This window comes from Tiliqua scincoides, chromosome 4 (genome assembly GCF_035046505.1).
Source record: "Tiliqua scincoides isolate rTilSci1 chromosome 4, rTilSci1.hap2, whole genome shotgun sequence".
Lineage (NCBI taxonomy): Eukaryota > Metazoa > Chordata > Lepidosauria > Squamata > Scincidae > Tiliqua > Tiliqua scincoides.
This window is the reverse complement of record NC_089824.1, coordinates 221,803,304-221,829,279: the sequence shown is the minus strand read 5'-3', so window position 1 is coordinate 221,829,279 and position 25,976 is coordinate 221,803,304. Positions and strand designations below refer to the sequence as shown.

At 49.4% G+C, this 25,976-nt stretch overlaps 1 protein-coding gene across 1 annotated transcript; it reads right to left on the bottom strand.

The window, feature by feature from the left end:
* Positions 1–439: 439 nt before the first annotated feature.
* On the bottom strand, positions 440–21,113 carry COX4I2 (cytochrome c oxidase subunit 4I2). The gene is made up of 5 exons (XM_066624765.1): positions 21,005–21,113; positions 19,104–19,200; positions 10,568–10,729; positions 5,857–5,988; positions 440–923 (listed from the first exon to the last, which is right to left on the bottom strand). The coding sequence occupies exons 2-5, from the start codon at positions 19,198–19,200 to the stop codon at positions 787–789; spliced, it is 528 nt and encodes a 175-aa protein (XP_066480862.1). The 5' UTR covers positions 21,005–21,113; the 3' UTR covers positions 440–786.
* Between the last annotated feature and the right edge of the window lie 4,863 nt (positions 21,114–25,976).

Genomic DNA, 25,976 nt, shown 5'->3' with positions numbered 1-25,976 from the left:
CAAGGGGGAACATTTCTGCTGTGGTCTGCTTGAGAACATTGGGGCACCTGCCCTGCTCCTGTTGGATAGCAGAATGGAGCTGGACAGACAACTAAGCACTGCCTGCCTTGAGCCTGGGGAGCCCTGCAAAGCCTTTTGCTTAGGCAGTCGGGAATCAGCCTCCTGGGGCTGACAAATAGGTTCCAAACACAGCCTGAGGACACGTCCAGGAACTCAGTGGACCCAGTGCTCAGGACAGGGCAGTTGCTCTGCAGGCAGGCAGTCCAAGGCTCAGCCCCTGGCAGCGTCTCTATTTAACAGGATTCCAGACATTGGGCAAGAGCTCCAGTGCAGATTTTGGACGGCTGCCACCAGTCAGAGAGACTAGGCCGGGTCAGGCAGACCATGAAGCCCCCATTCCTTGCTGACTGCGCAAGAGATATGCGACACAGGACCTGAATTCATGTAGTGTTTTTTTTTAATTGTGTGTTAATAAAGATCTGACAGTTTAAGAGGTGCTGATTATGGGAAGGCCACACAAGGGGCTTGGTCTAAACCCTCCGACACAAGAGGTGGGTACCTGGGGTAGAGGCCTGGGCTTTTTCTGCAACAGCTGACATGGCACAAGAAAGGGAAAGGCACACTGGGTGGATTGAGAAGGCTCTGGCCTGGAGGAGAGACAAAGGAACAACCTGGGGTGGGCTGGAGGCTTGCCTTCCCTGTGGCCAGTCCTGGCATGGAAATGACACCACAGTCAAGGGGGAGCAGGGGTGAAGGTCACATCTCCCGGCCTTCTGCTGCTCTCTTCTACTTCTTCCACTCATTCTTGTCGTAATCCCACTTGGCGGAGAAGCCCTGCACTGGGTTTACGCGCATGTCCAGCATTCGCTTGAGTTGCTTGGCCTTCCACTCATCCTCCAGTGTGTGCGGCTTTGGGGGGAACACTGCAGAGACAGGAAGATGCTGAGTGAGGGTGGGAGCTGACCAAGCCAAGACAATGTGCTGATAAGAGAGTGCAAGTGAATCATGTTGCACAAATACAAACTCATTATGGTCACTGCTACGTCATTCCAAGCAGCGTGCATTTTGTACAATTAGATCATCCAGTCACTCCCCAACGAAGAGACACAAGCTGTCAGTTGTGTCACTCCAAGAGTTGCTGTTCTACCCTTGCCCCTTTGCTCAACTAACACTGGGAGTGAGTGGTGACTCTGTCGTATCTGGGCAGTGGGTGCGATTGGATCATTCAGTCACTCCCAGTGTAGGCAAACCGAAGAAGGATCCAGCCACCAAGGAAACAGCTGGTGGTGTCTCTGCTGGAGTCATCATTGCTGTGAACTCATTGCTTACCTGCAAGATGTGTGCTCCAAACAGTGCTGTAGAAGCACAGAGAGGGGGGTTCTCAGGTGGGTGCCTTTTTTCATTCTCACAGTCAACCTTTTGGGCATAAGAGTAAAGGGTCCCACTGTCGCTCATCAGGCCACTGCACTCAGACAGACATCACGTGCTAGAATACTCCCAACACACATACTGGCTCCGTTCCCACAATAAATGGAGTGCAGTTGCTGGTGTGCTGGGGTTGGATGTGGGAAATCCCACAAATCCTGCTCCCGGTTCAAGCAGGCAGCCTTATGGAGTGACCGTGGGCAAAGCACAATTTTGCGGATTGTTGTGAAGCAAAAATGCTGCTCTGAGATCCCTGACGGAGCAGCCAGCTGCCTGTGCATTACTAAAAATCAGAATACATCCCACCAATCCGTGTTGAACTGACAATAAGCCTGCACTGAAAAGACTGGGAAAATCTAGTTGTCACTGTTGGATCCCTTTTGCCCATCCTGACAGCAGTTTGTTGAGAAGGTGTGGATGACTAATTGAGTTCTCACCTAATAAATGAAGGGCCTGCATGGGAGGTGTTGAATGCGGAACAGGAGAGGGAAGTTCTTCTGGACTAATTAATGTGGAGGGCAAGGGAGGAGTCTTGTGTCCTGCTGCGCTGGTTGCAGAGCCTACCAGATGTGAGGGAGGGCACCAGGATGCAGGTCTCCTGTCGTCTTGTGTGCTCCCCTAGGCATCTGGTGGGCCGCTGTGAGATCCAGGAGGCTGGACTAGATGAGCTTTTGGCCTGATCCAGCAGGGCTTTTCTTATGTTCTTACCAGGGAGCTGGAACAGACTGTGGGCCACATGGGAGGACCATAACTCAGTTTGTTATCTTTCATATGCAGGGGCTTCCCAGCACAGTCCCCAGCACCACCTGCTCAAATGCCTTCAGAGGGAAAGGCTGCGTAGATCTTCTCTGCCTGAGACCTGACAATCTCCTGATTATCAGAATGGCCAGCACTGGGCTATGTGGGTCAACACAAGCCTCACATGGCAGCAGGAAGGCTGGCAAGAGAGGGGTATTCCTGAGTCCGATTTGAAGGCATCTAATGAAAAACCAGACTTTGGCTCCAGAAGAGACTCATCCAGCCTTGGGGGCAGGACCCACCTTTTGCCTGGCTTCGTAACTATTGGTCTTGCACATAAGCAGATTTAACTACCCTAACCAAGATCCATATGATTAATTGACTGAAATGAATGTGATCAGGTGGCAGGCCCGGCCAGGTGGTGGAGCATAACATCAGAACATATGAAGCCAGCTACCCTGCAAGGCTCTCTGGCAGTGGTTGGGCCATCTTGCCGCACTTCTGGATGTGCTAAAAAGAGCACAGTTCTGCATCCATCAAAGCTGGATTCTGCAACCCTATAAAACTCTGCAAACGGAGCAAGTGTGTGTGAATTCTCTGAATGGGGTTTTGCTGCCTGTAGGTAGGCTGCGAACAGAAATTGGCCGCAACAGGCCCAGTGGATTTTCCAAGCACCAGGCAAACCCACCAAAGCGAGAAGCCCAGAGCGGAGCTGCACGGCCAGGGAATTGAACTGGCTGCTCTCCTCCCCTCCCCCTCTTGCTTGGCAGATGGGCTATGATTGCAAATCCAGGAAAACAGCTCCGTGGGCACTGGACCAGTGGGAGCAAAACAGCGGCCTCTTTGTTCCACCCCACCCTGGTTTTCAGGAGCACAAGCTGACAGGACTGTCTGTGGGTTGTTTACTCCCTGATGGTCCAGAACATCAGCTGTGGGCAGAGGCCTGATCTGGGAGGGGGGGGGCTTCTTTGGGTGTTCTGGTGGGAAGCCTGACCTGCCCTCTGCTGGAGAAAGTCCACCTGTACAGCAGCTCCATCAGATTGCAGAGCCTGCAGTTCAGAACTGATCTCCACGCACAGATTTCAAGTGGTGGGTGCAACTCAAGCTGATGTTTCCAACTGTGCTGGTGTGGTTTGTAAGTGCCCAGTTCTTCCAAATAGTCAGACTGGGGGGGGGGTCAAAATTCCCCACACTGTGGCTATATTTATGGTATAGTTTCATTTAGAAACACCATGGACTGTTTAGGTTGCCCCAGCTCAAAAAGGATATTCTAGAACTGGCAAAGGGACAGTAAAGGGCCTTGCAAATGATCAAGGTGTTGGAGCATCTTCCACAAAAATAAAAGTCATTGGGGCTTTTTAATGTGTTTGTACCTAAAGCTAATCTACAGTGAGCCAGTGGCGTAGCTAAGAGTGGGCACAGAGAGGAATATTGCCTTCACCTTCAGAGGATGCCAACATGTACCCTGGCCCTGATGGCAAGTCCCAAGGCAAAGCGAGTGCAGGAGAAGGTACAGCAGCTACAAGAACACCTCCTCACTGCTGCAGTATTTTCCTCTGCCTCTCCCTCCCCCCATAGGCACTGGAAGTGGTTGCAAGCCACTCTGAGCAACCAACCATTTTTTATTTTTTTTTTTGACATTTTTTCAGCTGTAAACCTGGAAGTAATTGGTGGAGGTAACTAGCAGTAATTATTTCCAGGTTAGGTACTTCTGGAGGGTGACATCTGACATCACAGCCTCGTGTGCAAGAAGCCCTAGCTACCCCACTGCAGTGAGCCGGGACTTAGAAAGCAGGAACATAGTAAGCTGCTTTCTCCTGAGGCCATTGGTCTATCCAGACCAGTGTGGTTTGAACTGACTGGCAGCAGTTCTCTGGTAGAGGATTGGACTTTCTGTATGCGAAGCAGCTGCTCTACACAATACAACAGATCAGATCAGGCTTCAGGCAAGGGATCATATTTTTTGAATGCTTCCCTATATTTTTTTTAACTCACTGAAAGTAGTAGTAGTAGTAGTAGTAGTAGTAGTAGTAGTAGTATAAAACTAGCAAAGCAGGAACAGGGATGGCCAAGAATTTTTCCTCTCTGATGTACTAGTTTTCTACTTGTAGGGATTTTGGTGTGGGTTTTTTTTTCAAACCTCTTGAACAGTGTTTCCTAAACAGTGTTTCCTAAACCCACCAGTGGGCTGCAACTCGATTTTTGGTGGGTCGTGAAACTGACAAGCTAATATCTGAAAATAAAATGTATTGAGCCCTATAGAAACTGAAATGGAGCAGCGCGTGCATGTTTGCTCATGAGTAGGTGACCACTTGATTCACTTCGAAGAGCAGGTCTGGGGAAATACAATGCCAATTCCTCTCAAGAAGGAAATCTTCTCCCCTCCAAGCTCACATAGAAAATATATTGAGCCCTAAGGAAAGTGAAACTGAGCCACACGTGCATTTACTCAAGAGTAGGTGACTGTGGCTTGGATCTTACTAAAAGACAGGCATAGGGGCCACTAGAATGGTCCTGATCTAATAAATCTCTTGTAAAGCTGGGTGGATCCCAATAGAGTGTCATTTTAAAAAGTGGGTCCCAGTGCTAAAAAGTTTGGGAACTACTGCTCTAGAAGCATTCAAATATGGACTTTTCCCTCCCACCTTCAGTCTGAAGTGGTACAGAGCAGGGTTTACAAAATTACGTAGAGAGAATGAATAGGGTTCACTTGGCAGAAGCCTAAAGATAGCTTATTCAAGACATCACCTTTTAGAACCAAACTACATGTGATGCTGAAGGCATCTTCCTACTCCTGTGTGAAGATGCCTGAACATTTGTCTTTTCAGTGCTGGCCCCACATCTGTGGATGTCTCTCCCTGGGAGCTCTGCCAGACTCCCTCTGTTTGCTATTTTTAAATGGCAGTTGAAGACCTTTAAGTTTTTACCTCCCATCTGGATTATAATAGCTTTAGATTGGCAAAGTGTTTATGTTTTAAGACTGCTGCTTGGGTATTGTTTTACTGAATGAATTTTAATGAATTTTATTGTTTCATTTTTTTTTTGTGAGCTGCCTTGGGCTTGTTTTTTTAGCTGGTTAAGGTGGGGTAGACAATATCAAAATACTATAAAATATTAATATATGGTTCTTCTGTATTTATCTCTTTTCATGAAAGGCGCAACTGGGGGAGCTGCAATCAAGCAGGCATGACTCCCAGCGATGATGACATGAAGACCTCTCTCACTCCATGCTGGTGCAGTGAGCAGTGTGTCGAGGTGCACCGGGGAAAGGGCTTCTGTACCTTGAGTGATTGTGCAGATGGGACATTTCAGTACCTGCTGCTTATCTCCAGGAGTGAGAAAAGCTGCACCTACAGAAACTCCTCCTTCTGCAGCTATCAAAAATGCAGTGTCCTGTCTTCCTTTGCAACCGATTGCCCCCTCCCAGGAAGCAAAATACCCACTTTGTGAAGTCTAGCTAGGATGCCCACCTTTTTTCTATGACAAGCTCCTGGCATTTAACAGCTGAGTGGCAGGAAGAAATTCAACAAGCAAAGCAGGCCTCAGAACAGCAACGCAGCCGTGGACGTTTTCCATCATCATGCAGTCATTAAAGGCACAAGAGCTCCACCAGGAAAAGGTGGTACATGTCAGAACACAACCAGAAATGCCACCACGGTTGCACCTGTCTCCTGCTGCCCCTCCTGCCCATACCATAGATTCGTTGCCACCATACGATTAATCCTGTAAGGCCAAAGAAGATGAAGATGCCTCCCAAGACGGTCTTCCATTCATTGGTCGGTTTGTTCATCTCCGCAAAACTCTGGTGAAACTTCAGCCGGTACACTGCAAAGCAAGAGGAGGGTTCCCTGTCAAGCTTCTCATTTACTAAGACAACTCCTTTTCCCAGCCCCTCCCCAACCCTGGGCACATGTGCACATAAACCTCTCAGAGGCTTCCCTGATGGTATGTTGTGCTGTGCAATCATAGTGCAGAGGGGCAGGCAACCTTCTGAAGTCTGATGGGCACATCCACTGCCCACCTGAGAATCACAGGCTCACTGTCCTTGTCCCAGTGGCATATCTGAGGGGGTGTCAGTTGTCGCAAGTACTCCTGGATGGCATGGCTGGGGGTGGCGCTCTCTAGCCATGCTACCCCGAGGACCACCCACACCTGCTGCTTCCCCTTCCAGAGGCATTCTGAGGGCCTTAAAAATTCACTTCTGGTTTTTCAGGGAAAACTGGAAGTGACATTTTAAGGCCCTCCAAAGGCCTTAGAAGGCCTTCTGAGGGCCGTGTGGCCTCCCTGGCCCTCAGAATACCCCTGGAGGACACACGACACACTTTCAGGCTTGCCCTGGGGCTGCTCTGTGGCTAGGACTGCCACTTCTGTTCCCTGGTGTAGCATTCTTGGTTTTGCTTCAAGGCCCACCTTGCTGACTAATTCAACAAAGAGTCTTGTGGCACCTTAAAGAGCAGCAAGTAGCAGAAGGTTGTGTGAACAGAAGCTCATTTTATCTGATGCAGGCAGAATTATCCACACTTCCTTGTCGGTTTTGCCAACAGCAAACTAACACTGCTGCCCCTCTGACGCTGGCTGGCAATGACTACATCTTTCTTTTCATATTATATGCCAGTAATAAATGTGTCCATCTGTCCATCCCCACACACACAGGAACAGAATCTGATGCAGTAGTAATTAAACAAGGCTATTCAAAAGGCAATTATGAGGATTTTATTATAATTAATCCTTTAGCCATGGAAAACAGAAAGAAATAAAATGGGCAGGACGTGCAAACAGGACACTTTGAATTCAAGGTGCACAAGCCCTGGACTCTGTTGCACTTTCCCCATCCACCTAAACAGACGGATGCTGAGTTTAAGTGGAGGAAAAAAGAAAATCCACCACTAACCAAGACAAGGCATGCATGAAGACAAGGCAAAAAACTTTGGATTGCAAATCTTTGATATCAGTGTCATCTAAATTCTCCTGAAAAAGTGCCTGAAGATTGGCTGTCCTGTTCCTGTGCCTTTAAAAGGGCCCTGATGGCATCCACCCAAGAGTTCTTAAGGAATTAAAGAATGAAGTTGCTGATCTCTTGATTAAAATATGCAACTTGTCCTTCAAAACGGCCATGGTGCCAGAGGATTGGAGGATAGCAAATGTCACGCCAATCTTTAAAAAGGGAAAGAGGGGGGACCCGGGAAACTATAGGCCGGTCAGCCTAACATCCATACCGGGTAAGATGGTGGAATGCCTCATCAAAGATAGGATCTCAAAACACATAGACGAACAGGCCTTGCTGAGGGAGAGTCAGCCTGGCTTCTGTAAGGGTAATTCTTGCCTCACAAACCTTATAGAATTCTTTGAAAAGGTCAACAGGCATGTGGATGCGGGAGAACCCGTGGACATTATATATCTGGACTTTCAGAAGGCGTTTGACATGGTCCCTCACCAAAGGCTACTGAAAAAACTCCACAATCAGGGAATTAGAGGGCAGATCCTCTCATGGATTGAGATCTGGTTGAAGACCAGGAAGCAGAGAGTGGGTGTCAATGGGCAATTTTCACAATGGAGAGAAGTGAAAAGCAGTGTGCCCCAAGGATCTGTCCTGGGACCGGTGCTTTTCAACCTCTTCGTAAATGACCTGGAGACAGGGGTGAGCAGTGAGGTGGCTAAGTTTGCAGATGATACCAAACTTTTCAGAGTGGTGAAGACCAGAAGTGATTGTGAGGAGCTCCAGAAGGATCTCTCCAGACTGGCAGAATGGGCAGCAAAATGGCAGATGCGCTTCAATGTCAGTAAGTGTAAAGTCATGCACATTGGGGCAAAAAATCAAAACTTTAGATATAGGCTGATGGGTTCTGAGCTGTCTGTGACAGATCAGGAGAGAGATCTTGGGGTGGTGGTGGACAGGTAGATGAAAGTGTCGACCCAATGTGCGGCGGCAGTAAAGAAGGCCAATTCTATGCTGGGGATCATTAGAAAAGGTATTAAGAACAAAACGGCTAATATTATAATGCCGTTGTACAAATCGATGGTAAGGCCACACCTGGAGTATTGTGTCCAGTTCTGGTCGCCGCATCTCAGAAAGGACATAGTGGAAATGGAAAAGGTGCAAAAGAGAGCGACTAAGATGATTACTGGGCTGGGGCACCTTCCTTATGAGGAAAGGCTCTTCAGCCTAGAAAAGAGATGCCTGAGTGGGGACATGATTGAGAAGTACAAAATTATGCATGGGGAGGATAAAGTGGATAGAGAGATGCTCTTTACACTCTCACATAACACCAGAACCAGGGGACATCCACTCAAATTGAGTGTTGGGAGGGTTAGGACAGACAAAATATTTCTTTACTTAGGGTGGTCAGTCCATGGAACTCCTTGCCGCAGGATGTGGTGACGGCATCTGGCCTGGATGCCTTTAAAAGAGGATTATACAAGTTTCTGGAGGAAAAATCCATTACGGGTTACAAGCCATGATGTGTACATAAGAACATAAGAACAGCCCCACTGGATCAGGCCATAGGCCCATCTAGTCCAGCTTCCTGTATCTCACAGCGGCCCACCAAATGCCCCAGGGAGCACACCAGATAACAAGAGACCTCATCCTGGTGCCCTCCCTTGCATCTGGCATTCTGACAAAACCCATTTCTAAAATCAGGAGGTTGCGCATACACATCATGGCTTGTACCCCATAATGGATTTTTCCTCCAGAAACTTGTCCAATCCCCTTTTAAAGGCGTCCAGGCTAGACGCCATCACCACATCCTGTGGCAAGGAGTTCCACAGACCAACCATTGTTGGCATCCTTCAGTCTTGGAAGACTATGGTGTCACGCTCTGAATGGTGGTTCTGGAACAGAGCGTCCTCTCCAGTGCGCGAAGCCTGGGTAAAGTAGGTATGGAGGATAGGCTGTTACCCATGCAGCAAATCCCCCCTCTCCACATCGCTGAAATGCTCCAATGGAAAGGCAGAGGCCAATACGGTTGGTTCCAGCGGCATCGCAGGAGTTGCCAGAACGTGACTGTGTTCAGACATGAACTGCCTCAGGGACTCCGGCTCCGGATTTTGCCTCGAGGTTGACTCCTGAAGCCTTTTCCATAACTGGATGTAGCCACAAGGCAGTGGAGGTTTGGGATCAGAGTTTTCCTTCTCTCGGATGAGCTGCCTTCCCAAGCTGAAGAGCCCCATCTACCCGGTGGCTGTTTAGTCGCCTCTAACGACAAGTACAGCCAAACTGAGGGCATATTCTTATCCCCAGCCCCCAGGGGAAACAGACCAACCACACACTGAGTAAAGAAATATTTTCTTTTGTCTGTTCTAACTCTCCTAACACTCAATTTTAGTGGATGTCCCCTGGTTCTGGTGTTATGTGAGAGTGTAAAGAGGATCTCCCTATCCACTCTGTCCATCCCCTGCATAATTGTGTATGTCTCAATCATGTCCCCCCTCAGGCATCTCTTTTCTAGGCTGAAGAGGCCCAAACTCCGTAGCCTTTCCTCATAAGGAAGGTGCCCCAGCCCTGTAATCATCTTAGTCACTCTCTTGTGCACCTTTTCCATTTCCACTATGTCTTTTTTGAGATGTGGCGACCAGAACTGGACACAATACTCCAGGTGTGGCCTTACCATCGATTTGTATGTGCGATGTGTATGTGCAACCTCCTGATTTTAGAAATGGGTTATGTCAGAATGCCAAGGCAAGGGAGGGCACCAGGATGCAGGTCTCTTGTTATGTGGTGTGCTCCCTGGGACATTTGGTGGACCACTGTGAGATGCAGGAAGCTGGACTAGATGGGCCCTTGGCCTGATCCAGTGGGGCTGTTCTTATGTTTCTTATGTTTCTAGGGGTGGGGCTGGACTTGACCTACCAGTAAATGTCCCAGACCACAGAAGAGGGATCCAACATGACCATTCCCTCAAATTCCAGGTCAGGGGCTGAGATGGATGAAAGAAGTGGCTTGCTCCATGTCTTTGGGTATCTTCTGCGCTCCTGTGAGAGGTCATCTCCAGCTTTCCCTCTCCCCTTTGTGTTGTACCTTATTGCTTCCCAACTCCAACCCTCATGTGGGAATTTTTGGCATCTGCAGGGCTGCCAGATGACCCAGAGCTGTGCAGGGTGTCAGTCACACACACACACACACACACACACACAAATATGTTGGTGTAGCATTGCAGTGTGGGGAGAATTGCAGCTCAGTGATTGAGAACCTGTTTGACAAGCAGAAGATATGCAGATTCCATCCCTAGTAGCATCTTCAGGTAGGGTTGGGAAAGACCTCCACCTGGGTCATCCTAGCCTCACCCTACTGGCTCCCTCAATGCCACACTTAAAGCAGATCCCACTTCTCCTTGGTAGAGTTTCCAGGTTCCTCCCAGCCCTGAGAGGCGACCCATTCAGGAACACAATCCCATGGCATACGTACAGGCTGCCTTCTCCTCGTTGCTCAGTTGCTTCCATGACCCTTTCTCCTTCTCCTTCAAGGCCTTCTGTGTGGCATCCAGATCCTTGCAGTAGGGGGCATCCGGAAGAGGGTAGCTGCGCTTGTCATGATACAAGGGCACTGAGAAATCCTCTTGAGTAGTGACTGGGGGGAGGGGGAGGGGGAGAGAGAGAACAAGAACAATGCCCATTACTGATGGGATTTGCTGCCACATGATGTTTTGCTAGCCGCCAGCTCAACCGCCCGGAGAAAGCCTTGATGCCATCCCAGTTAGTGCCCATCACTACATCTTGTGGCAATGAATTCCACAGACAGATCATGCACTGTGAGGAGGACCTCCATTGGTTCATTCTAAATCTCCTGCCATAATTTTCACTGGATGGTTCCATATTCTGCTGTTATGTAAGAGAGGAAAAGAAATGTCTCTCTCCATTTTCTCTACATCATGCATAACTCAATAAGCTTCAATCACGTCCTCCCTTAATTGCAATCACTAAAAAGTCCCAAACTTTGTAGCGGTGGCGTCGCTAGAGGGGGTGCAAAGCACTAAGTTTTGCAGGTGCCTAAATGCACTATGCAAGTGCCCCCCCCCCTTCAAAGCCATTCCTGGCAGGGGAGCAAAAAGGAGGTGAATGCAGGATGGCATGCATGGGCAGTCAAGGTGAATGCTTCCATTTTGCACCCATCACCCGGAATGGCTCCAAAGGGGAGGGGGCCGCTTGCATGGTGCGTTCAGGCGCCTGCAAAGTGCTTTGCACCCCCTCTAGCTTCACCACTGCATTGTAGTCTTTCCTCATAAGGAAGGAGCTCCAGCTCTCTGATCATTTTGGTTGTCCTCTTTTTTATCTTTTCCAGCATTACCACTTCCCTCTTGTGGTGTAGAATCGGTGGCATAGCTGGAGGGGGGCGGAGCACTCAGCTGGCAGGGAGCCTCAGTCTCCCGCTGGAATGGCTCCGAAGGGAGGGGCCGTTTGCCTACCCTGCTGAGGCTCCCTGCCAGCTGAGTGTTCCGCCCCCTCCAGCTACGCCACTGTGTAGAACCGTACACAATTTTCCAAATGTGCCTGCACCATAGGCTTGTTTGTGCATACCATAGGTTTGCAGAAGGGCATTATAATATTAGTCATCTTATTCTGGATCCCTTTCATAATGATCTGAGTATGGAATTTGCCTCTTCCTAATTCCTGCAGGCTGGGTTGTCATTTTCATTGAGCTGCCCACCACAACCACAAGGTCCAAGTGTCATTAACCTGTGGAACTCCTTGCCAAAAGATGTGATGATGATGCTTGGCCTAGATGCCTTTAAAAGGAGATGGGGCAGATTGATGGAGGAAAAGTCCATCATGGGTTACAAGCCATGAAGGATAAATTCAAGGGTTCTTCTAGATGCTTAATAATTTTATCTTTAACTATACTTTCCACTAGAGTACTTGGAACAGAGGTTAAACTGACCAGCCTGTAATTTCCTGGATTCCCCCTAAATCCTTCTTTAAATATCGGTGTTACATTGGCTACCTTCCAGTCCTCTGGAATGGAAGCTAATTTCAAGAACAAGCTACACGCTTTTATTAGAAGATCATATATGGCAAGATGACTGTGTGTTCTAGTGTATCTTTAGCCCAACAAGGAAACACCCTCTTGGCTTTTAAATCCATGTGGGAGGACAGGCTTTTGCAGAGTAAATGACTCCAGCCCTGAGAAGGCAGGTTGGAGCCTGGATGGGGAAGGGGGCAGAAGGACCAGACAGTGATCCTTGTTATACAAACAGACTATTTTTGTGTCTGAAATGTGGGATGTGTTGCTTATCTGCTGTTGTGCATATATTTGGGGATATTTGCATTTTCAGTCTGTTGCTTTTTGCACTTGTTCATTGTATATAATTATCTTCATAGTCTGTTTTTCTAATTATATTGTGTCACAATACAACTTTACTGTTTTTGTCATTCCAATTATTAGCTCCCTAGTACATTTGTGGAGGGAGAAGGTAGACTTCGTGTGCCTCCAGTTCTCTCCTCGGTGCTTCACCCTTCAGTTTCTGCTTTGAATCTAAGGAAGCCAAGGACATTGTACCAAGATGTGACTTGTGTCTGCATAACCTCAATGGGACATAAGAACATAAGAACAGCCCCACTGGATCAGGCCACAGGCCCATCAAGTCCAGCTTCCTGTATCTCACAGCGGCCCACCAAATGCCCCAGGGAGCACACAAGACATGACCTGCATCTTGGTGCCCTCCCTTGCATCTAAGAAACTGGTCGGACTCTGGCAACCTCTTGTGGGCATAAGAGGAACGGCACTTGACCTGGGGCCTACCATGTGACTGTGTGTTCCTTAACAATCTCTTGGCTCTGGAATCAGATACAAAAGTCGCATAAGTGCAACAGCTCTTTCACCCTCTTGTGGCACTTGTGAGTGACTGCAGTGGAGCTCACCATGCACTCGAAGTATTTAAAATGGTGACGCGTTCACAATTGATGCTGCTGCTCACACATTTTCATCAGGCAAATTCTGAGCAATCGAATTGCTCACCCATTCAGTGGAACAAACAAGACATTTAGGGGCTAACTGCAATTACAGCCTGGGCTTGATGATCTCATCACACAGAGATTGGCTGTTCTATCCTTTTATCCCACACAGCAATTTTAGGAGTTGAAATGAAGTATATAAAAGGACTCTATAATCGTAACAAAACAAATGTAATACTTCCACATTTAATTTTCAAAAATTAGTTAATTAAGGCCCTGATTCTTTGGCACCTTCGGTTGATGGAATGACCATGAAAGCCCTCTTTGTCAGTGCTGCAGACACACCATCAACATGTGCCAGGCAGCTGCTGGGGCAAATGGCTGGTGACCGCACACATGTGCCACCAGAGCACCCAGCCACTGCAGGAGGAGATAAATTGGTGGCAGGGTGGGTAGTGGGCAGGGAGGGGGAGTAACTGGGTATTTCATGGGAGAAAGGGGTGGCTCCAGTGTCAATCTCACGCCCCAGAAATTATCCCCCATTTTTCTGCCTGGCTGGCTCTCCTAGGACTTGCACCATCTATATACCTGGCATAGGTCTCAGGCGACCCATAGGCCATCCAGGGTCTTATGCAAAGGGAAAAAAATGCTTTCTCATACATCTTGCAGGCCTTCTGATCACCCCCCCCCCCCAACACACACACCAGGATAGCATGCAAAGTGCAACTCCATGGAGCAGCTGCATGCCCAGCATTAGTGGGGGGGGGGGGGATAGGGCCAGGCAGTAATACTATGAACTTTACTTCTACCAAACACCAATGTTTTCTGTGTTTTCTCTTGGAAAACATGCAGTTGCTGTTGTTCCTTGCAACTTTTCGAAAGTTGTTTTGCCTTCCAAAAGGGGAGATAAAAGGAGACTTAGAGATGGCAGAGAAATTAAATGAGTTCTTTGCATCTGTCTTCACGGCGGAAGACCTCGGGCAGATACCGCTGCTCGAACGACCCCTCCTGACCAAGGAATTAAGTTAGATAGAGTTTAAGAGAAGATGTTTCAGACCTCATTGATAAGTTAAAGATCAATAAATCACCTGGTCCTGATGGCATCCACCCAAGAGTTATTAAGGAATTGAAGAATGAAGTTGCTGATCTCTTGACTAAAATATGCAACTTGTCCCTCAAAACGGTCACAATGCCAGAAGATTGGAGGATAGCAAATGTCACGCCTATCTTTAAAAAGGGAAAGAGGGGGGACCCGGGAGACTATAGGCCGGTCAGCTTAACATCTATACCAGGTAAGATGGTGGAATGCCTCATCAAAGATAGGATCTCAAAACACATAGAGGAACAGGCCTTGCTGAGGGAGAATCAGCATGGCTTCTGTAAGGGTAAGTCTTGCCTCACGAACCTTATAGAATTCTTTGAAAAGGTCAACAGGTATGTGGATGCGGGAGAACCCACAGACATTATATATCTGGACTTTCAGAAGGTGTTGGACATGGTCCCTCAGCAAAGGCTATTAAAAAAACTCCACAGTCAGGGAATTAGAGGACAGGTTCTCTCATGGATTGAGAACTGGTTGAAGACCAGGAAACAGAGAGTGGGTTTCAATGGGCAATTTTCACAATATATTATATTGGCAACCTTCAGTCTCGAAAGACTATGGTATCGCGCTCTGAAAGGTGGTTCTGGCACAGCGTCTAGTGTGGCTGAAAAGGCCAATCCGGGAGTGACAATCCCTTCCACACCGGGAGCAAGTGCAGTCTGTCCCTGGTCTGTCTCCCTGGCTATGGGCCTTCCTTCTTTGCCTCTTAGCCTCAGACTGTTGGCAAAGTGTCTCTTCAAACTGGGAAAGGCCATGCTGCACAGCCTGCCTCCAAGCGGGCCGCTCAGAGGCCAGGGTTTCCCACTTGTTGAGGTCCATCCCTAAGGCCTTCAGATCCCTCTTGCAGATGTCCTTGTATCGCAGCTGTGGTCTACCTGTAGGGCGCTTTCCTTGCACGAGTTCTCCATAGAGGAGATCCTTTGGGATCCGGCCATCATCCATTCTCACGACATGACCAAGCCAACGCAGGCGTCTCTGTTTCAGCAGTGAATACATGCTAGGGATTCCAGCACGTTCCAGGACTGTGTTGTTTGGAACTTTGTCCTGCCAGGTGATGCCGAGGATGCGTCGGAGGCAGCGCATGTGGAAAGCGCTCAGTTTCCTCTCCTGTTGTGAGTGAAGAGTCCATGACTCGCTGCAGTACAGAAGTGTACTCAGGACGCAAGCTCTGTAGACCTGAATCTTGGTATGTTCCGTCAGCTTCTTGTTGGACCAGACTCTCTTTGTGAGTCTGGAAAACGTGGTAGCTGCTTTACCGATGCGCCTGTTTAGCTCGGCATCGAGAGAATGAGTGTCGGAGATCGTTGAGCCAAGGTACACAAAGTCATGGACAACCTCCAGTTCATGCTCAGAGATTGTAATGCAGGGAGGTGAGTCCACATCCTGAACCATGACCTGTGTTTTCTTCAGGCTGATTGTCAGTCCAAAATCTTGGCAGGCCTTGCTAAAACGATCCATGAGCTTCTGGAGATCTTTGGCAGAGTGGGTAGTGACAGCTGCATCGTCGGCAAAGAGGAAGTCACGCAGACATTTCAGCTGGACTTTGGATTTTGCTCTCAGTCTGGAGAGGTTGAAGAGCTTTCCGTCTGATCTGGTCCGGAGATAGATGCCTTCTGTTGCAGTTCCAAAGGCCTGCTTCAGCAGGACAGCGAAGAAAATCCCAAACAAGGTTGGTGCAAGAACACAGCCCTGCTTCACTCCGCTTCGGATGTCAAAAGGGTCTGATGTGGAGCCATCGAAGACAACAGTGCCCTTCATGTCCTTGTGGAAGGATCTGATGATGCTGAGGAGCCTGGGTGGACATCCAATCTTGGGGAGAATCTTGAAGAGGCCGTCTCTGCTGACCAGGTCGAAAGCCTTTGTGAGATCTATGAAGGCTATAAAGAGTGGCTGTCGTTGTTCCCTGCATTTCTCCTGCAGTTGTCTAAGGGAGAATACCATATCCGTGGTGGACCTGTTGGCTCGGAATCCACACTGCGATTCTGGATAGACGCTCTCTGCAAGTACCTGGAGCCTCTTTAGTACAACTCGGGCAAACAGCTTTCCTACAACGCTAAGGAGAGAGATGCCGCGGTAGTTGTTGCAGTCACCCCTGTCACCTTTGTTCTTGTACAGCGTGATGATGTTAGCATCCCTCATGTCTTGAGGTACTCCGCCTTCTCTCCAGCAGAGACAGAGGATTTCATGCAGCTCAGTGACGATGATCTCTTTGCAGCATTTTAGGACTTCAGCAGGGATGCTGTCTTTTCCAGGTGCCTTGCCAAAGGCAAGGGAGTCCAGGGCCACGTGAAGTTCTTCTAGGGTTGGTTCACTGTCAAGCTCTTCCAGCACAGGCAGGCACTCAATGTTGTTCAGTGCTTCTTCGGTGACTACATTTTCTCTGGAATATAGCTCAGAGTAGTGCTGCACCCAGCGTTCCATCTGCTGCGCCCGATCCTGGATGACCACGCCTGTGGCAGACTTCAGAGGGGCAATTTTCTTCTGTGTTGGACCTAGGGCCTGCTTGATACCATCATACATCCCCTTGATGTTGCCCGTGTCAGCTGCTATCTGTATCTCGGAACAGAGCTGGAGCCAGTAGTCGTTAGCACATCTCCTGGCAGTCTGTTGGACTTTGCTGCGAGCAGTTCGGAGGACCTGCAGGTTGCGCTCACTGGGACAGACCTTGTATGCTGCTTGAGCTCTCCTCTTTTCCTCAATGACTGGTGTCAACTCCTCAGAGTGGGCTTCAAACCAGTCTGCCGCCTTGTTGGTCTTCTTGCCGAATATGGACAAGGCGGTGTTGTAAACGGTATTCTTGAAATGTTCCCATCTGTTGGATGCGTTTGCGTCGGCCGGGCCTGGAAGAGATTCCTCAAGCGCTTGTGCAAATTCCTCCACTTTTCTCTGATCCCGGGTCTTGCTGGTATCAATGCGAGGTCTTCCTTCCTTTTTCGTGTGATACAGTCGCTTTGTTTGCAGTTTCACTCTGCTGCACACCAGGGAGTGGTCAGTGTCGCAGGCAGCACCATGATAACTGCGTGTGATCTTGATGCTGGGAAGGCTGGAGCGTCTGGTGAGGATCAGGTCGAGCTGGTGCCAGTGCTTTGATCTTGGATGTCTCCAAGAGACTCTATGTTGGGGCTTTTTTCACAATGGAAAGAGGTGAAAAGCGGTGTGCCCTAAGGATCTGTCCTGTGAACGGTGCTTTTCAACCTCTTCATAAATGACCTGGAGACAGGGTTGAGCAGTGAGGTGGCTAAGTTTGCAGACAATACCAAACTTTTCCGAGTGGTGAAGACCAGAAGTGATTGTGAGGAGCTCCAGAAGGATCTCTCCAGACTGGCAGAATGGGCAGCAAAATGGCAGATGCGCTTCAATGTCAGTAAGTGTAAAGTCATGCACATTGGGGCAAAAAATCAAAACTTTAGATATAGGCTGATGGGTTCTGAGCTGTCTGTGACAGATCAGGAGAGAGATCTTGGGGTGGTGGTGGACAGGTCGATGAAAGTGTCGACCCAATGTGCGGCGGCAGTGAAGAAGGCCAATTCTATGCTTGGGATCATTAGGAAGGGTATTGAGAACAAAACGGCTAGTATTATAATGCCGTTGTACAAATCAATGGTAAGGCCACACCTGGAGTATTGTGTCCAGTTCTGGTTGCCACATCTCAAAAAGGATATAGTGGAAATGGAAAAGGTGCAAAAGAGAGCAACTAAGATGATTACTGGGCTGGGGCATCTTCCTTATGAGGAAAGGCTACGGCGTTTGGGCCTCTTCTGCCTAGAAAAGAGGCGTCTGAGGGGGGACATAATTGAGACACACAAAATTATGCATGGGAAGGATAAAGTGGATAGAGAGATGCTCTTTACACTCTCACATAACACCAGAACCAGGGGACATCTACTAAAATTGAGTGTTGGGAGAGTTAGAACAGACAAAAGAAAATATTTTTTTACTCAGCGTGTGGTTGGTCTGTGGAACTCCTTGCCACAGGATGTGGTCATGGCATCCAGCCTGGACGCCTTTAAAAGGGGATTGGACAAGTTTCTGGAGGAAAAATCCATTACGGGTTACAAGCCATGATGTGCATGCGCAACCTCCTGATTTTAGAAATGGGCTATGTCAGAATGCCAGATGCAGGGGAGGGCACCAGGATGAGGTCTCTTGTTATCTGGGGTGCTCCCTGGGGCATTTGGTGGGCCGCTGTGAGATACAGGAAGCTGGACTAGATGGGCCTATGGCCTGATCCAGTGGGGCTGTTCTTATGTTCTTATGTCTATTTGTTCACACTGAAGGCCCAGCCCTCTGTGACGCAGCCTGCCTGATAGGGTCTACGTGCACAGCCTGCATCGGAAAGCACCAGGGCCAGTCCCAGAAGCCTCTAGCATCTCACAACAGTGCTTGAGATCAGGAAGACCTGCTGATGGACAGACTGAGGTCTCTCCGAGCAGGAGGCTGCTTCATGACTCATGGATATTTGTTCAGGCTCACCAGTCACGCTCTGCAACCCGGCATGGGAGAACCCCATTCACGGTTTCATACCTGATTATGGTGGGAGCATCCAAAATATGAAAGCCCCTCACAGTTCAGAAAGGGTAGTGAGCCACTATCCAAAGTTGCATTATATGCGTCCTCCACCCACCATCATTCCCATGTTGCTACCTATTTTGACCATGGAAGAGTTGTCTCTTCCACAGTAGCCATGCGTCTTGTCACTGCTCTTGCTCCCAAAGTGGTGTCTTGTGAAGTGTGTTGGATCTTGGAGATGGGGTTCAATCCCTTCTCAGCCGTGTGCCCAGAGCTTCTTCGCACCGGCATCATGGGGCACACCTGGTTGCACCTGTTTTCATCAAACTCGGCATCTTCTTCCATGGGTGGAGCTCAACAGAAGGCAAGTGATAGGCCTCCTCTTGGAGACCCTTTCCACCAGTGGGGCCATGGAAGGAAGAAATGACAAGACCCCTCTTACCATGTCCCCCATGTCCATGAGCTGCTCGGACGCTCACAGCACCCAGGACCCCTCTTCTGGCCAAGAGGCCCAAGCGCAAGGACGGCAGTGACAGCATCTGCAGGAGCAAAGCACAGCCATGACCCAGTCATGTGTATGAGGGAGCACCATCACAATATGTCACAGTTAAAGGCCAAGATCCTCCACAGCAGCAAGCTCAAACTGTAGGCAATCTGTGATCTGGTCTGGGTTTCCCAGTCTGAGGAAGCCAATCTCCCCCTGCCCTCACCCCCAGTTTCTGCTAGCATTTGGAGCTCACATTCATTTACTCAGGAGAACCTCTAGGACAATTGTGCCCTTGTGCTTGGTAGTGCCCCTATACAATACTTTTTGGGTGCAGGAGGTTTGCCTATACTCCCAGAAGTGGTTGGATTTGGCATTGGAAAGGAAGCTTCCCTCTGGGTCAGAATGGGCCACTGGCACTCACAGAGGGCATCCTCCCTGCTTGTGGCACACTGCGTGGTCTGGATTTATCATAGAGCAGTGGATCAGTGAGGTGGGAATGCTTGGTCCACACTCCATGAGTGGGATGTCTGGGCTTTTGAAGAGGGTCATGGTCTCTGTAATGCCATGGCAGCCAAATGGAGCCTCTGATTACCATATACTAGGAATACACAACAAGGATGCTTAACTCTGCCCAGCTCTGCTTGTGAACTTCTGGGGAATACCTGATTGGCTGCAGCAGGGGAGAGAATGCTGAGCTAGATGGTTCTTGGTCCAATGCAGCACAGGATGTCTTTGTTCTCCATCATGCAACTCAAGAGAGATGGCCTGGGAGGCCGGGAGGCCTCATCTGATGGGTGCTGCAAACGTTCAAAGAATCTCAGCTCCTGGGTATGGGCGACATGCCAAACCAAGCAGCTGGGTGGTGCGTGCAACCTGCTCCCTGACAAAATGGGCTCAGGTGTGATCGTGTTCACAACCTCCTTGCCACACAATGCCACAAAGGCTGCTTCTCTCAAAGTCTGCAGACCAGGGAGGGCACCAGTTGCCCCGGAGAATCACACACAGTCAAGTGACACAGTGGGGTGTGTGTGTGTGTGTGTGTGTGTGTGTGTGTGCGTGAGAGAGAGAGAGAGAGAGAGAGAGAGAGAGAGAGAGAGATGTCTGCTGATTGCTCGCTCAATGCCAGAGCCCTCTCAGTGGGTCCCCACCTTGCAGTGGGTGCCCACCTGAAATTTCCCCTCTGCCACTATATCTGAGTGGTCTTGCCCCCCTTCCTTTCTCTCCCAGAGTCCCAGCTGTCTCTGGGGCTGGCTGACAGGCAGCCCCTGCTAATTCTAAACAAGGTAGCTGACCGGAAGCGGCTGGAGTGGACGACCCGTCCTGTGTGACCTCTAGCCATGGGAAATAGCTCCCCTGCTGGATGAGAGGGGCCGGGGGTAGCTTTGGAACTCAGTGGCTCCCCACCTCTCTGCTGGGCTTTTGGGGCAACCCCAAAGTGGAACATTTTCCCTGCCACAGAGAAATTGGAGTGGATTGAAGGGAGAGAAGAACTGTCTTTCCTCTTGGGCGATCCAGATGGGATGGGGGGGAAACCAGCCTGGAGTTGGAGGGCTGTGGGAAGCCTTAGGACATGGCTGTGCAGCAACAGAAGTTCGGCATCTTTCTTCCAGACCTCAAAGTTTGCCACAAATACGTGGCAGGAAAGACCCAGGGTGGGAGGCTGGAGCCCAGGAAACCGAAGCCTGAGAGGCACAAAACGGGCCACTCTCCCTCCCCTTCTGTTATCTGCCCAGTCCCTGGACAAAGCTTATTGGGGGGGGGGGTCGCTCCTCAGTCTGGCAGTCCGATGGTGCCAGCTGCTGGTCTGGCCCAGGGGTCCCTGCAGAACCTGAGTGGGCCAGAGGAACAGCACTTACCGTGGGGCAGAGAAAGACCCTGCTGCAGCCGAGGTGGGAAATGGAGGCAAGAGCCTTCCTCCGAGAGCAAACGGACTGGAGCCTGGCAGCCGGCCAAGGCACAAGCAGCTGCCAAAGACTCTTATTATAGAACAGACCCAGCACCGGCAGCTGAAGTGAGGGATGTACCAGGCCCACGGCCTGCTGGCCAGGCCCCTGAGGCGGCAAGAAGCCCAAGCCCCTGGTTCCCCATCTGTGTCCCGTCCCCCCTGCCCTGGCATGGAACAACTGTAAGGGTTGCTGGTTAGGGTCAGAGGCTGTGGCAAGGGCTGGCGAGGGGGGTGCTAGTTCCCAGCCAGACTCTCCCCCTCCCTGCACACACACACACGCACTCTGCACACCAAGCTAAGAGTCCCTGAAGCGGCTGGAGAAGGGGGAGGTGGGGAGCAGACTGTCTAGAGGAAGACTCTGCTGCTGAGAGAACAGCCTTCCTCCCGCTGCCTCTGATTATTTCCGTAGCACTGCTCAGTTTTTAAAAGCACTGGGCAGTCTTTATTGCGTTTACTGCCACAGCAACCCTTTTCACTTCCATTTCACAGAAGGGAAACTGAGGCTGACACTGACTCAATGGCCAATGCCAGGCAATCATTTCTGAACAGCCACAACGTCGCAGGGTTGGCTATGATTTCTCAGTTGTGTGGAAAATGCACACCACACATGCTCAGATGTCCTCTCGTGTTGATGTTGGCCCTTGTTCCAAATGCCTCTGCATGGTGCTGACTGAGATCAGACTGCAAGCAGACATCATCCATGTGGGGTGGGAGCCATTTGTCTGCCACAAATTAATGTGGGGGAGAAGCCGTCTTTGGCCGGCCCCGTAGATAAGAACTTGCATTTTGCTGGCTTGACTGTGTGGCAGGCTGCTCCAGGTGAAGAACTTGCTGCCTAGAGCCCCTGGGGAAATGGATCAGTGCCAGGCCTGCACCATTTGACCCATCAAGGCATCCACAGCCCACCAGCCATTGCTGGGGACTGCCAGATCCTTGATTGATCATAACTCAGTCCCTGATAACAGGGTCTTCAGTGGTAGAGCTGGAAAAGACCATCACCTGAGACACTGCCAACCAGAGCCCATCCTTCTGGGCTTGAGAGACCAATGGTGAATGCCAGCCTCTTCAGGCCCAGATGAAAGCAAGAATTGGGAGGTGTAGCCATCATACATGTTCACAAGCTCTGCAGGACTGATTTACAGAGTCTGCTGGGCAACAACATGTGCGCATCCAGCCACATTACGGCAGAGATCAGACTTGCACCTACAGCCCTTGGATCCAAGTTGAGCTCCTGCTCCATTGAATCAGTACGACAGCAACAAGCACCTATGTATGTGTGTACCCTCAGCTCCAAGCCCCAGTTCTGGGATGGGAAAACATTCTGCAGATTCCTCAAATTGGCCACATCAAATCTTTCTGTCACGCACCTGCGAAGGCGATGCCAGCCTCCCAGCAGCGGTCATGAAGGAAAGGCCTGCATTGCAGCAGCTTCCATTTGAGCTTCCACTGGATCAGGCCAAAGGCCCATCTAGTCCAGCTTCCTGTATCTCACAGTGGCCCACCAATGCTTCAGGGAGCTCACAAGACAGCAAGATTCAACCTGCATCCTTTGCACAGGTCGCAACACTTCCAACACTTCTGGGGATCAGAGTGACTCTGAGGGTGGCCAGAGTGATGTTCTCACCTCATTCAGGCCCCAAGTATTGAGGGTTTCCTGATCAGGAACTATGAGTTTCAGAGGAAGGGTCTCAATGCTGGACTTTTGGGCAATTAAACCTTGCTCCATACTCATGACTGATGTGAGTATAAAAAAACTGCCTTGTGGTTATTCAAATGATTAGTCCATTTTCAGTGCAATCCTACACATTTCTACTCAGAAATAAGTCCCATCATGTTTAGTGGGTCTTACTCCCAGGAAAGTGCAGTATAAACCCTATATTTGTTTACTCTGACAGTCTCCATCAGCTTGCCCACCCTCTGCACTTATTGTTGGAAATTCCGCTTCATGTCCTGCCATCAACAGAAGGGCAGTTGATTGCAGACACAACAGGACAGAGCCTTTTCAGTGGAGGCCCCCTGACTTCGGAATTCCCTCCCCCTGGAGGACCAGTTGGCCCTGCGCTCTCTGCCTTAATGTGGACAGTTCAGACTTTCTCATTTCAGTTTGCTTATTCTTGAGTCCACTGGGTTTTGTTGCTGGCCAGTGTATTTTTTTTGTTTGTCTGCTTGCCTGTGGAGTTTGATAGTTCTGACTGTTGTTTTGAATTGTTTTTCCAAATTGTTTTATGAAATAACTGTAGGCCACTTTTGGTAGTTCTTGTGGAACAGAAAGAAGCCCTACAGGTCAGCGATTTTCAACCTTTTTCATCTCGTGGCACACTGAAGAGGCACTAAAGTTGTCAAGGCACACCATTAGGTTTTTTTACAATTGATAAGGCACACAGCACTGACAGCAGGGGCTCGCACCCCCCCCCCAGTGGTCCTACTAAGAAATGATCCTTCCCCAAACTCCCATGGCACACCTGCAGACCATCTGTGGCGCACCAGTGGTTGAAAATGGCTGCTATAGATAGTAGCTATAATACAACTGAGTTGTTTAATACATCTGAGTTGGAGATGCCAGGGATTGAATCTGGGACTGTTCACTTACAAGGCATGTGCCCAACCACTGAGCTGAGGGCCCTTCCCTGTTGCTCAGAATTTTAGAACCCACTATGTGGCTATTCCCTTCCCCCCCCTTGCTCTGCAGCAGTGGCATAACTAGAGCGGGTGCAAAGCACTAAGTTTTGCAGGGAGCCTCACCGCAGTGTGTAAGGGGCCCCTCCTCCTCGAAGCCATTCCAAGTGGCGCGAGCAGAACAGAGGTGTAAGAAGGGGAGGTGGGGCCCCTTGCATGCTACATAAGAACAGCCCCACTGGATCAGGCCATAGGCCCATCTAGTCCAGCTTCCTGTATCTCACAGCGGCCCACCAAATGCCCCAGGGAGCACACCAGATAACAAGACCTGCAAGGCTTCCTGGGAATTGTAGTTTAAGAACATAAGAACAGCCCCACTGGATCAAGCCATAGGCCCATCTAGTCCAGCATCCTGTATCTCACAGAGGCCCACCAAATGCCCCAGGGAGCACACCAGATAACAAGACCTGCAAGGCTTCCTGGGAATTGTAGTTTAAGAACATAAGAACAGCCCCACTGGATCAGGCCATAGGCCCATCTAGTCCAGCTTCCTGTATCTCACAGCGGCCCACCAAATGCCCCAGGGAGCACACCAGATAACAAGAGACCTCATCCTGGTGCCCTCCCTTGCATCTGGCATTCTGACATAACCCATTTCTAAAATCAGGAGGTTGCGCATACACATCAAAACTCCCTGAAAAACTTAACTCTTTGAACTCCCTCTAGCTGTGCCACTGCTCTGCAGACCCTCTCCCAAGCTGGTAACAAACATCTCCCTCAATGGATGGGCTGTAAAGGAGAAGTAGTTGTCTATAGAGGACAACTAAGCAAAATCATAAATTAGGTGACATTTTGTAGAATTCTGAGCATACATGCTAATAATGTAGTTCATTCTCATGTTAATCACTGGAATGCTCTTTATTTATATTGTGTTGTGCTCTTCAGTTTGAAAACCCCCAACATGGTTTATGACCTGGCACGTCTTCAAAAGCCAAAAACATCAAACAGAAATGCAGCTGGTTTATTTGACCAGAACTTCTGCAGTCCAGGGCTCTGTGGGAAGACCTGTTCCTATGAACATTGACTAGATTTAACACTGTCAGTCCCAATCTCTCTGACTAGACAAAATGTGGAGGTAGCAGCAGTATTAACCCCCCCCCTTTTAATGAGGAATATTCATCCCATTCTTGATCTGTTTCAGCATTCTCCATTTCGACCTCATCACTAAGGAGATGAAAAAGGAGAGTCCAGAGTTGCACAGACTAAAATGATGACAACGGTCAGCACAAGAGGGGTCAGGGTTTTTTTGGCCCCATTCAGCCAGATGATGCGCTGGACAACAGCAAGAGGAGGTCAAACGTATAAAAGGAAAAACCATGTGAGATACCATTACTCACTCCAACACTTTGCCCAAACTAAGCAAGTTGGGCGCTGGCCTACAGCTATCTAGGGCAACTGGGAACAGTTTTTTGGGGGGGAGGACAGCCTCACCAACACTCCTTGTCGTGAGGAACCACCCCCTGGCCCAAGATACATTAGACCCCAAACAACAGGAAAAGAGCCATGCTGGATCAGGCCCAGGGCCCATTTAGTCCAGCTTCTATGGTCTGCCAGTCCACTGTATCATAGCTGCTACACCAGACAGCTGAAGCAATTCTTCCAGTGCCACACTGGAGTACCCACAGGTCTTCTCATCCACCCAAACAGCAGTGCGCATACATCTGCAGATGAATGATCTAGGTGGGGCAGGCCCAGAAGATGGCACATGTTCAAAATGGGATCTGTGTTCAAAGTGCTTGTGCACTACTTGCAAAAAGTAAAAAAAAAACAAAACAGAGTTTGGTAGCACTCATAGAATGAAATCACCAACAGACAGAGAAACCTTTGTCTCTGCTGGTGATGATGTTACAGGTACTGTCCAATGCACAGCTATGGAACCATCAGAACTGTCAGCCAGAGTCCACCTTTTCATACAATGGCTGTGCTAGTGGAGAAATCACATTATCCCAGCATCTCCGTTTTGGTTTTGAAAGTTGGTGACGTATTTCCCAGCACCAGAAGCTCTGGCCAATGTCTGTGCCGGCTGCTGTCTTCCTTGCCATCACATGATGAGCCCAATGTTTCCTGGGAAGGGTCAAGGAATTTCTGTTGGAGTTCTTCCCTCCATAATATGTCAAGTCATCCCTGTCCAGGGTGACCCCAGCAGCAATTAGATTTGTGTTCCTGAATGAGACTCTGCAGAGGACAGCCTTGGAGTGGAAGTAGAA